At 36.2% G+C, this 12,903-nt stretch overlaps 1 protein-coding gene across 2 annotated transcripts in view; it reads right to left on the bottom strand.

Annotated features, from left to right (window-relative positions):
- Positions 1–1,813: 1,813 nt before the first annotated feature.
- Positions 1,814–12,903, bottom strand: part of ALPK1 (alpha kinase 1) — a 58,063-nt gene continuing 46,973 nt past the window's right edge. For both annotated transcript variants that reach the window (XM_032224289.1, XM_032224291.1), the window contains exons 6-14: positions 12,782–12,868; positions 11,752–11,828; positions 10,560–10,655; positions 9,276–9,380; positions 6,581–8,657; positions 5,203–5,356; positions 3,603–3,765; positions 3,297–3,483; positions 1,814–2,091 (exon numbers count right to left, since the gene is read on the bottom strand). In XM_032224289.1, coding sequence (XP_032080180.1) covers positions 1,892–2,091; positions 3,297–3,483; positions 3,603–3,765; positions 5,203–5,356; positions 6,581–8,657; positions 9,276–9,380; positions 10,560–10,655; positions 11,752–11,828; positions 12,782–12,868 — 3,146 coding nt within the window. In that variant the 3' untranslated portion in view covers positions 1,814–1,891. The remainder of the gene's footprint in view (positions 2,092–3,296; positions 3,484–3,602; positions 3,766–5,202; positions 5,357–6,580; positions 8,658–9,275; positions 9,381–10,559; positions 10,656–11,751; positions 11,829–12,781; positions 12,869–12,903) is intronic.

The raw sequence follows: 12,903 nt of genomic DNA, 5'->3' as shown, positions 1-12,903 counted from the left end.
ACACTATGGAATAAATTAAGACCAGTTTTAAATAGTTTTATGGAATGCATCTTTCTCTATCACAAATGTCAGATCGGCATTAAAGATAATATTGCTGATTTTTGACACTGACTTTTTAAGAACAAAGTTAAATGTAGGGCTTTTTAATTGCTTCTAATTATGTTTTTGTTGCTTCAATGTTTTAGCATTGGTGGTGTTTAGGTTTTTATGAAGTTTTTTTTGTTTTCATTTGTTAGTTTTCAAGAAGTATATGATTTATACTTCTGAAGATGCCAGGCCCTTGAAGAGAAACATCAGGATACTGGATAATTAGACCATGACCTATAACATCCATAATTATCACAACTAGAAAAAAAAATTCCTTCTTTCTTGTGAATTTTTTTGGGTCACCTTGATTCCATGACTATAATACAAGGTATTGTTTTAACATGTGGGCAACTATTATCATGTTCCTTGTTGGTCCCTGGATAGTAAGTGGAAAATGAATCCATGGTCCATGACTCAAGTTCAAAACAGAGCTCCCATTTACAATACAATAGCAGAGTTGGAAGGGACCTTGGAGGTCTTCTAGTCCAACCCCCTGCCTTGGCAGGAAATCCTGTACTGTTCCAGATGAATGGCTATCCAACATCTTCTTAAAGACTTCCAATGTCGGGGCATTCACAACTTCTGGAAGCAAACTGTTCCACTGATTAATTGTTGTAACTGTCAGGAAATTTCTCCTCAGTTCTAAGTTATAGCAATAGCAGTCGACTTATATACCGCTTCATAGGCCTTTCAGGCCTCTCTAAGCGGTTTACAGAGAGTCAGCATATTGCCCCCAACAATCTGGGTCCTCATTTTACCCACCTCGGAAGGATGGAAGGCTGAGTCAACCCTGAGCCGGTGAGATTTGAACCGCTGACCTGCTGATCTAGCAGTAGCCTGCAGTGCTGCATTTAACCACTGCGCCACCTTGGCTCTCTCCTTGATTAGTTTCCACCCATTGCTTCTTGTTCTACCCTCAGGTGCCTTGGAGAATAGTTTGACTCCCTCTTCTTTGTGTATAAATCTAAGCAGTTGTTGAAGTCTGTTGACTAATGAATTTAACAGTGCTCAGCTAGTTTATTTATGTTACAGTATTAATACAAGAAGGGAGAAATGCAGCCTTTTGGAAGAAAATGTACTTAAAATGCATGACATAAAGAACAAGAGAGCTTGCTGAGCTGAGAGTCTTACCAAGCCTATTTAGCTTTGCTCAGCTGCATTAATAATCATTTCCAGATAAGGTAAGGTGGTGTATAGGCTGCCTTTGATCAGTACTGACTTTCAATGACTAATTTATATGAAGCTGAGGTACAAAGTTACCGGTATTTCTGTACTTCTGTGTATACAACACTGCAATTGTACTAAGAGTAAGATATGAAAGAAGCAACTAAATGCATGGTCCAATGGTGGATTCCGGCTGCCACTACTGCCGGTTCACTCCGAGATTTGCGGTGCGCATGCATGTCCTTAGCATGTGTGCACTTGATGCCTACTGTACGGGCATGCACAGAGTAACAAAAACTGCTCTGCGCATGCACAGAAAGCAAAAACAAGATGGCACCAGCGAGAGAACCAGTTCAGGAGCGTGACAGGCCTGGGTCGCTGCTGGTTCCAGCAACCCAGGTTGGCAAGTTACTACCAGTTTGGCTGAACCAGTCCGAACCAGTAGGAACCCACCTCTGGCATGGTGTCTCCTTATGAGTAACATCTCTGTCTTATCATAGAATGAGCTTTTGATATCAGAACACACATAACACAATATTAATTGTATATTATGGTGCAGATATTTCAAAAAAAGGGAAAAGATATTTATTGAAAAGTCACATCAGGGACTCTTGGGTAAAGGGGCACAGATCATCTAATATCACTTTGGTTTCTCTATGGTAGGTCTTGTCAATGAAAGACGGGAACAGATTTCATTGCATTCTGTATGCTGATTATTGAAGAAATAGTAGATTCCTTTCTTTCCAAAGTTTGTGAGGCCTGATGTTTCTTTCTTAGAGACAGAATGGATCTGGGGATCAGTAAGATAGATGAGGCCTTTTCCATTATCTGTCACCCAGCCTGTCCAAAGGGAAACAAAAGAAAACAAAACAAAAAGTCATTTTTTTAATGTAGGCATTATATAAGCTTTCCTACTCCAAGCAAACATAATCGTGAAAATGCACAAAAAATATTTTATTTATTAAACAAATTTATATAGCCATCCAACTCACACATGATGACTTGTGACTGCGCAGCTTTGAAAATGTTCCCATTGATTAAAAGTTGTAATATTTTATTTATTTGATTTATATTCCATTTGGTAGTATACATAGCACTTCCTTATACAATTTTCCCTGGCAACCACCTTGTGAAGTGGGTTGCACCAAGAAAGAGTAACTGGCCTAATCACCAAGCAGGCTTCCATGGCTAAAGATGGATTTGAATCTAGCTCTATCTTAGTCCCTTAGTATTAAAGGTGTATTTATTGACAATGTAACAATTAAAAACAGTTTCAAAGTACGAAGTACAGCAGAAGTAGAATTATATGCTCTTTTGATTCTATGTTCCTAAAATATTTCAGCAGTAAATATTGGTTATGCAACTGGATCAAAGGGCAGAGGACCTCAGGGCTAGAAACTGGGATTTTATGAGTTTTAATTCTATTTTTCAGAAAGGCAACAGGGTGACCTTGGGCCAGTCACTCTTTTCCAGAAAAGGGAAGAAGGCAACAACAAACACTTCAAAAATTTGCCAAGAAAACTATATAAGTATCAGAAATCAACATTGATTTGAACATACCAAATAAATAGTCAGTGTCTTTGAATCAAGGTTGATTCCTAACGGTAATCCCTCTCATTGAACAGCCATGACACCATAATAACTTGAGTAGAAAAATGTCTTCAAATTTATTTTCACAAATGAGGAAAAATGGCATCTAAATTATTTATGGAATCTACTTAGGAGAAATTACTTATAGCTTAAGTGAAATGGACATTAATCACTTGCATCTTCCAATCAATCAGTTAAAATTTTTGCTGCTATTTGGCTGCTTTTGAGATATATTAGTTCCATTCCATTCTTCCTTCTGCCTGCCAACATTTTTGTTCTTCCTCTCATCTTCGTCCCATGTAATTATTTAGCATTCTATGGCCACTGAAATTAGAACTCTAAATAGTCACATGATGAAGAAGGTATGCCTGTTCAAAACAAACCTCAGCTTTTAATAAACCATTGATCTAATAAAATGTTAGGTTTCACCACATGATGACTGCATGTTTACAAACCTTGTAAATCGACCACCACATCTGTGCCTTGGGAAAATTCATAGCAGAAATGACCATATGCAAGTCCATATTCTGTGGCTTTGTACTCCAACTTTACTACACTGGTGTTGTTGGATAACTTCACAAATTCTCCTAGAATGTAGGGTTCCACAGTTACACATCCTTGGATAGACTTGCCTTCTAGTATCTGAAAAAGAAATAAGAGAGTTACAATATGAACAGTATAGATACTGTCCACTATTTTCATGAGGACATTTCTCCCTTGTCTTCTGCTGAATTCCTTATAGCTTTTTGTTTTCTCCTTACCAAGAGTACCACTGATGGAATGTAAAAGATTTGTGTAGAGATTTTTTGCTCATACAGTCTTTTGTTGAATTCTGTCACATAGTATTGAGCTGTCATTTGCCGTTCCACATCATTGAAATGGTACATAATCTCTTTTTCTTCTTTGTATTCTTTGCCAACATACCTAGGGATAATGTAACACACGACACAAATGATATTCTCCAATTACTGGGACTAATATAACACATACCACAGTAATAATTCATGTTTATTTAGAAAATGTGTCCATTGCTCTTCTCCAATAGCAGCTTAGGTGTGACATGAATATATATATATATATATTTAATATAAACACATTAAATATGAGCTAGGCAGAATGACCCTATGAATAACCTGGAAGATTTTCCATAGCTGAGGAATCACTATCTTATAAGTCAGTCTGGGTTCATAGTAGAAAAGGTTCTGAATCTCCTTCTGTTTTCCTTTATTTTCCCCTCCACCTTTTAATTATACTTTATTTTGCAAAAGAAGGAAAAATGCTTTATGACTGATACAAGTTTTCCTTATGTTTGGAAAGTGCCTAACAAAATAGGGATATAATCATGCATTTGATGGGCTATTGGAATAGAAGTGGGGAGAGACAAAGGTCTTCATGAAAAACATCAATAATATTGAAGGAAGCCTTGTACAGGAAGAACTGTAGAGGAGGAGATTCATGACAAAATAATCGCTGGAAGTTCCCCCACCCCCAGGATTCAGGTTGACTCAGGATATCTGCTATCTTAATGTTACCCTTTCCCTAATTCAACTTCAGAAGCAACCTGGTCTGGTACCTGAAATTCATCCTTTGATAATATGGGTACTCAATACATGTGAGTACTTCAGGTCAGCAATGATTTTACTACTGGGGAATTCTGGAAATTGAAAACGAAGTCTATAATCTAGAGCTGTGATGGTGAACCTATGGCATGCGTGCCACAGGTGGCACCTGGAGCCACATCTCCCTGCACACGAGCCATCAGCTGATTTTCAGCCATCCAGAGGGCTGGGGGAGGTCGTTTTTGCCCTTTCCAAGCTTCAGGAAAGCCCCCAAAGCCTGGGGAGGGCAAAAAACAGACCCAATGGGAGAAGTTCCGATAGGAGGCTTTCCTAGAGCCTGGGGAGGGCGAAAATAGCCTTCCCCAGGCCCCCGGAGGAAATACCAAGCTCAGCTTGGAGGCGAGCAGTGTGACGTGCATGGGGAGGGGAATGTGAGGCGGGGGTTGTGCGTGCATGCACATGTGGGGGTGGGGGCTTTGCATTATGGGTGCCGGCACACACGTGCTCACTTTTGTGGCACCGAACAAAAAGGTTAGCCATCATTGATTTAGAAGGTACTCAGATTGGGAAAGGTTATCTCAGGAAGCAGATGTGGGAATCAAGTAGCGCCAGACTGCTTAGATTGTGTTGTATTTGCCACTTATCCTAGCCTGCTAAAATAGCATGTAGCCTCCGCAATGGTGGAATACTTTACAAAGGCTGAAGTAAGATTCTGCTACCAGGAGCCCTATACGTAGTCAAATGCAACACAATATGGAGCTTGCGTAAACTTTTCCAGATCATATATTAGGTTGAGTCATACCTTCCCAGGGTTTCTTCTTGGTGCAGAAAGTGCATCCAAAAAGCATTTCTCTGCTTGCCTTTCTTTGCCACACTCAAGTTATCTCCAATATATGCAGCTGTTTCCTGAGCTGTCCACAGCCCAGATATCTTAGAATATTTCAAAAGAAGAGCATCTAGAGAAAAAAAGGGATGAAGTGACAGAGTTACAGTATGTCACGTATACTTTCGCAACCTGATCTGTACTGCAGCATAGCGCTATCAGCCTCACATGTGCACAGAAAAGCAAAACAAGATGAATTGCTTTGGACTGAGAAGTTATTTCTCAATAATATCTTGCTGATGACGACAGACGTATAAACAATTACGGTCATGCCCTTCAACGAAGTATATTGTATTGTATATGATAACCACAAAAACACTAAAATCAAATGATTCTGCAGCAGATACAGAACTTTAATTGAAATATATGTATATCAGTATTTAGATTCTGCCTCTTATTAAATCATTAACAGATTCTTTACATCTTACGTTTTAAGAATATAAATATGATACAAAATCCAGAATGACAATTGTAACAAACATAATAGCAAGATCTGAATTCATAAGTCTTGATCTTTTCCTAACTTCTGCAGCCTCATTTTTTCCCCTTTATTTTTAAATGAAAAATACATTTTATTCAATTTCACATCAACATTTTGATGAAATTCGCATTGGCAGGGTATGAAGCTTGTGTGTTTAATTAGCTTCAATATAGCCATAGGGCGAGTATTATGCCCTTCACTGTACTACCCTCTTTCCAGCAATGGACTACAAGATTCTATGCAACCATCTGACTCCAGCAGTCATAGAACTTCTGTACGTGTGGTCAGTTGCAGCTTTGAGGAAGAAACAAGAAAGGAATAGCCTAACGGCATTCTGTGTGGTAGCATGGAGAGAATAGTGTTAATTGCATCATTCCCCCAAATAATTATGCGATTGGTTTGACATAACATGCAGGCTGTTACCACATTTGCTCTGGTACAGACAGTTGTACTACAGGATATATCTTGGATTTTGATATTCATGCATTAAGATAGAAATTGGAAGAAAAGAAGAAATACAAATTCAGAATGAGGCTAGACAATATTGACTGATATTTATTCCTCAAAATTTGGTGGTAAATATGTAAAACAAATAAGTATAGTGCTCACTGCTGGCCATAGCATCCAGCCCTACTGAGCTTCTGATCTCAAACAGGGTGGATGAGCTGGTAACACTACCATGAGTCAAATGGTCCAAATTTATAAATCAGTATGAAAATGCCAGGATGCAACCAACTTCTGCCTCTGAAAATAGCATAGATTTACTGGGATCAAAATTCCTGGAGCAAAGATAGTAGTTTAGAAAATGTGACTTACGGTGTGTTTTATGAAGGAGGTTTGGTTTAAAGACCCCTGTATTCTTCATTCTCTCAACTAGCCAAGAATGTTCAACACCCGAAAACAGCTTGTTATAATCATCATTACTCAGAGTACGAGCTTGTTGCATTTGTTCTTTGACCATGCTAATAAAAGAAAAAGAGCTTCCGCTAGAATTCATTAAGGGAGAACTTCCCAGTTTAGAAAAACTACTGGAAAAACTGGGTCCTTTGTACCATGATTTCAGAGAGCTTGAGCTGTGGCTGCTGTTTAAAATGACCCCCACATTTTCACCTTCATCTTCTTCAGTTGTAGCACAGTCACTAGAATGATTTGAAACCTGCTTGTTGCCCGATCCTAATAAATCACTTGGGGTCTCAGTCCTGTGATTTTGTGGATCTTTTATTATACCTTCATTAGTACAATGGTCTGTTAATTCTCTTCTATCATCAGAAACCAGTTCCCAGTCATCTTCTGTTTGTGTTTTAACTTCAGATATTTTAGAGGAGGATCCTGTTAATGTCATATTGGCAGATTGGTTGATCCAATTTTGTACAAAAGGGTCACATTCAGCTTTAAATACATTGTTTCTTACAAAAACAGGTAATATCTGTTCACTGGGTAGATCTGGATTCATTAGTGAATCATCTGTCCCATCTTCTGTTTCTCCTTCTAAGTCAACAATTTGCCAATGATTTCTACTTATTGGGCTTGAATCTCGTGTATGGTTTGCATTGTCTTCGATGCTTCCTTTTCCAATACTAGAAATAGTAACATTGCTGCTGTCCTTGGTTCTGGCAACCTTCCCTGAAGAAATTATTCCAAAAGGATCTTTTTCAGATGTAAAACTCATTACTCTATCTTGTTTGGAGTTGCTGCTACTAGCTCTGCTGGGTGACTGTTTTGAAGCATCCACTCCTGCCTCCATATGCTTCTTTTTTAAATTTGGGTCCAATTCTTTTGGTGTATTAGTGAAAGGTATGCTTTTTGGAAAGGGATGCTTTAAAGAACCTGTGTCATTTTGAGAGTGTTGAAGTGTGATTTTGTGTATTTTATTAGTTAATAAACAAAGATCACTTTCTTGAATTTTCTTTTCAATATCTTCAGGCAACTCCATAGTATTCTTTGCCTTCTGCACCTTATCTTGGGGTAGATCTTTTTTATTATTGACAATTTCTTCCCAACTAGTATTAGAGCTTGATCTGGACAATTTGCTCCAAGTTCCCAGTTCACTAAAGACTTTATTCCCACTTTGGGAATCAACTGAAATCTCACCAGCTTTCTTTTGATTATCAGAAGTTTCACTTTCTGTCTGTTCATCAAGAGAAACCCTCCTTGTAACAATGCGAGAAATTTTCTTTCCTGTTTGGTCTTTAAGGCCATCGTGTCTTTTCCCTGCTGTCTGTGAAACTGGGATTGCTACACTCTGATTTTCACAATGACAATTTGCTTCAGTAGCACATATGGTATCCATATTTCTGGTTTCAGTCTTCAAAGTTGTTATACAGGCCCTTGCCTTCCCTTTTCCTGGTCTAATTTTATGATTTCTGCAAGTACTTTCAAAAACATCACAGACTGATTCATGATGCTGAAAATACATTCTGAGAACCTCCACAAAGCTCAAATCACCATTCAGAACCTGTTTTTTGACATCCGTTTTATAGCTATCAGGAATGTAGGATTTGGCATCTGAATTAGGAAAATTTTGCACTTGCAATTGTTCTTTAACCGACATGACCAGGGACATAATGTCTTTAGCAAGCAGTTCTTTTTCCTGCTCTTCATTTTGAAGTGAATAACTGTAAGCATAAAGCTTCTCCAAAGCTTCCTGGCACAACTGATTCACCTGATTAAGGCCCTTGCTTTCTCCATACAGCCGCTGGTGTACTTTGGCAAGGGAGAAAGCTGCTTTGATAAAACTGTGAAGCTCCTGTTTGCTGGTGACTAGTTCTTTGTCCTTCTTGCTCAATAAACCAATTTCAAAGGATTCCTTTGCTTGTGATAAATAAAATGCTTGCTTTTCTGGAGGACATGCATTTGAACAGCTGTAAGTTAGCAAACACATTCCCCGGATATTCTGAAAAATAAGTATAGTGGGAATGAATAGGATTTGTCAAATTCGTGGGTCAATATAGGTGTCAAATCCCTTAAAAATCTATTCCACCATGTAATCACAATTGTTTTCAATTTTCAGTTGATTATAGTTTCTACCTTTAGTGAAATATTATTATTAGTTTTATTTTAACATACATTTATTTAGCATAACATTTTAAATCACTGCTCATCTTTGTAGAAAATGGGGGAACTTAGAGGAATACACTAAAAACACCTCAAAACCATTAAAAGAACATAATCAGTCTCAAGCAAGAATGGATATAATTACAACAGAAACAGATAAAACATCCAAATGAAAGATACAAAACATCCAAATTAACTCAACCAATTTTGTTAGCTACCCAGAGTCACTTAGATATAATTGGTAGTGTAAACATGTGATGAATGAATGAATGAATAAATAAATTACATACGGGAATTATAGCCTTGAAATGAGAAAGAAACCACATTTTCTACTCCAGCATCAAGTAAAGCAAGATTAATAATCTTGTTAGGATCATAATATATCAGTAGTTGACAAAGACCACTGTAAAGAGTTTTCAGAGTGGAAGAAAATAGGAATGCTGAACATGGTACTTACAACTGCAGTGAGCACAAATAATGGTGTGAACTGACTCAAGACTGCAGCCAGCTTGCAAGCTTCGGCAGCTGAAAGTAAACGATGATCGAATTCTTTAAGAAGGTTCTAATAAAATAACAAATGGACGTTGAAACATACTTGTTTTGACAGTTTTAAATGCATTTTTATATGACATAGACTCAATTGCATCTCTTGATTGAGAGACAGTGTATGATAAAAAGAATAGGCTTGAATTACAAACTATTTGTTTGATAAATGTGCCAAAAGCAGTATATGATAGCGTGTGTAATGATAGCATGTGTAATGATAAATGGAATTCTTACAGAATGGCTCAATAGCAAACTGAAATAATACAAATGGGTGTAATATCATCTTATTTGCTTAATGTATATTTGGTCAAATAAATAAGGAATGGCGAAAGTATGCTGGATGGGATGATACATTAATGTATCTGTATATCAGTAAACAAAAAATATCCTGTAGATTCCTGACAGTCCAAATAATTTAGCGAATGTAATGTAAGTGTGTCTGATGCAATTAGAAATATAGATTTCAAAAATAAATTTATTAAATGTACTTGCATTTGAATTGGAAAATCGAGGGATCAGTTGTAAACTATACATAACTGGTAATAACTGGAGCAAGGATGTTTATTTTTTACATTAACATTTAAAATAAATGAAAAAATGAATGGATTTTGAATAATGAAAATGTTTGTAGAAAGAGAGTGGATACTGTGTGGCTGGTTAAAATAAGTGAAAAATAGCTATAGTAAGAGCCTGCCTACTTTGTTGTACAGAAGGGGGAGTTGAGTACATGCAGATAAACAAGCTATATAACACATGGTCGTGAATGAATGAGTGATGCACAAATGTGACTTGAATACAAACATCAATAAATGATGTAAAAAAAAAGATGGGTCAAACAATGAAAATGATGAACTTCAAATACAAAACAAATATATGAAAGGTGAATGGGTTGAGAGGAAAGTGGGATGGAGTTACTGAAAGCCTTGAAAAGAAAGGTGAGAAAGAACAAAAGGCTAAATATGTGAACTATATGGATGCAGTAGAAACAAGAATGGTTAGCAAGGGAAAACAGCTATAAAGCGATATGATGAATGATGTTGATATATATTACTATTAGCTAAGTTTACTTTTCTTTTTTCTTGTTCAATTCCTTTGATTTATATTGTTTATTCCTTTTCTGTACTCTGCACAATGCAAAGTATGTATGTATGAAAATTATTTAAAGCAGGTTCATCTCTGCTGTAAAAATAGTTACCAGGCCAAGCTGTGAATTGTTTTTAAATCTGATGTAATCTTCTTCACTCATGGATATAAAGATGTCTGCCAAAATACCCAGTGAGGTAGCTATTCCCTAAAAAAGAACACATATGAATATATATTTATTTGGAGTTTGTTTCTATGTTAGGCTATTTCAAACATGTCAAAAGAAAGAAAAAATGACATCTAAGGCTCTTTATCTACCTAATTCTAGTGGGACAAGGAAAATCAACTTTTTTTTCACCAGTCAGGAAATTTTAAAATATATATTTCTGAAGAAAATTTACTTTTTTGTTGCAATAGATTTGCAACAATCTACATCCTTCCATTTGTGAGAAGATCTTATCATGAAGATTACAATAAATCTCGACAATATGAAGTACAGTAGTTGAACAAGATGAACTTTTAGACACTAGTAAATAATGAGAACAGTGATATTAGGTACTTGCAGGTTTTATGTCTGCTGAAACAACTCAAGATTAATTAGATATATCAATATTTTTTCCAGATTAGCAGTGACCTGAAGAATACTAATAAACTAACTCATATTGCAGATGCAAATATAGAAATAAGGAAATATATTTAAATTTCACAATTAATTCCCCATCCAAATCACCTGCTATGCTTCAATTATTCCAAATCAGTAATTTCTCTTCAATTAATTTACCTCTAATTAAATTTTCACACTGATCCTGTTCAAAATTAAATTTGCTATCAATTAATTATCCTTCATCTTAAACTAAATTGCTTTAAGGTATAAACTGTAGAATCATATTTTTGTGGTGGTGGCAGCATATATATGCCTGCCTGTGTCAATGAATCCATGAGAGAAAGCATAAAGTGTCCTCATTCTTCTAGAAACTCTATTTCTTTCTTAGATACATGCATCTATATAAACCAGAGTCTCAAAACTTCTCACTTCACTTTTTAAGATCAGAAAAGAAAGACAAAACTGTCCCTTAGATGCCAATGGTTCAAGTACCAAGGGGCTTCAGAGAACACGGAATTTTGCTTCTTCAAAATATTTTTTTTTTATGAAGCAGCCTGTTTCTTTGTAGTCATTTGAACGTATACAATCAATTATCAACATGTCCATTTTTAATATGAGCTTCTAATAAACACACAAAGTGCTCAAACATAGGGCACAACTGAGTAGGAAATATTCAAGGTGTCCAAAATACATTTATTACCTTCTTATCTGGCAGGGGAAGTGTAAAATAACCCAAAATAGAGGCCCAAATCAACTCTGCTGCTTCATACCACATCCCTAAAATACAACACACATAAACATATGTTCATTTTTAAAACATTTGTTTCATTTTTCAGAAAGAGTTTTGCTAGTGATGAATATTGGAGCCAGTTCACAAATTCTGATAATGACAAGGGTTGAACAAATACTGTCAATGAGTTTTTATTCATAATGTATTTGTTACCACTGTCAAGAAAGCCTATGAATTCATATTTATATATTTAAATATTAAATATGTATATATTTATATGAATATGTACATCTATTTTTATCTCTATATTAAAAGACAGCAATTATATGTCAACATATTGCAGAACAAACTGTGTATTAGAAATTATACCAAAACTTCATATTTTTGTTAAGAAATATTTTTTAGTATGAAAAACATTTACTTTAAGTAACATTTAAGATTATTTTGTTTCTCAATGAATATCCATATTAGTGGCTTCAAGTTAGTCCTGAGGCCTGGCAATGATGTGGTATCCATGAAGTTTTATTGGCAAATGTAGATAGTTTGCAATTGCCTACCTCCTACACCTGATAGGGAATGACAAATTCAAAATCAGGGGTATCAAACTTGCATCGTCATGTGATGTATCACGACTCCTCCCCCCTTCGCTAAACAGGGTATGGGCGTGGCCAGCAAGTGACACATCCAGCCTGCAGGAAACGAGTTTGACAGCCCTGCTCAAAATCATCCAGTTAACTTTAGTACCTAAAGCAAGATTAGAACTCTACTCTCCCAGCTACTAATCCAATGTCTTTAATCACTACATTAGCTGGCTCTCAAGAGATCATTGATGTATTGTTATTAGTGTTATTAGGTGCAAATTATCTCCTTATTTATTTTTATAGATTGGGTTTTCCACCAAATTTGTCCACATGAAACAATTACTATGCAATCTATTCCAAAGTTATAGCCTTGGAACAGCATAAAAAGTGAGATTCTTGAATTTATCTAACAAACCTACCCAGTTTCTGTAGAATCTGTCCTCTGATCTGTATACAGACAGATTGAACAAGAATACGATCACTTTCTTTGCAGTACTTCCATACTCCTAAAAATTAAAAGGAAAAGGTCAGTAAAATATAA

Source organism: Thamnophis elegans, chromosome 9 (assembly GCF_009769535.1).
Source record: "Thamnophis elegans isolate rThaEle1 chromosome 9, rThaEle1.pri, whole genome shotgun sequence".
Classification (NCBI taxonomy): domain Eukaryota; kingdom Metazoa; phylum Chordata; class Lepidosauria; order Squamata; family Colubridae; genus Thamnophis; species Thamnophis elegans.
This window is presented reverse-complemented; position numbering and strand designations above follow the sequence as displayed.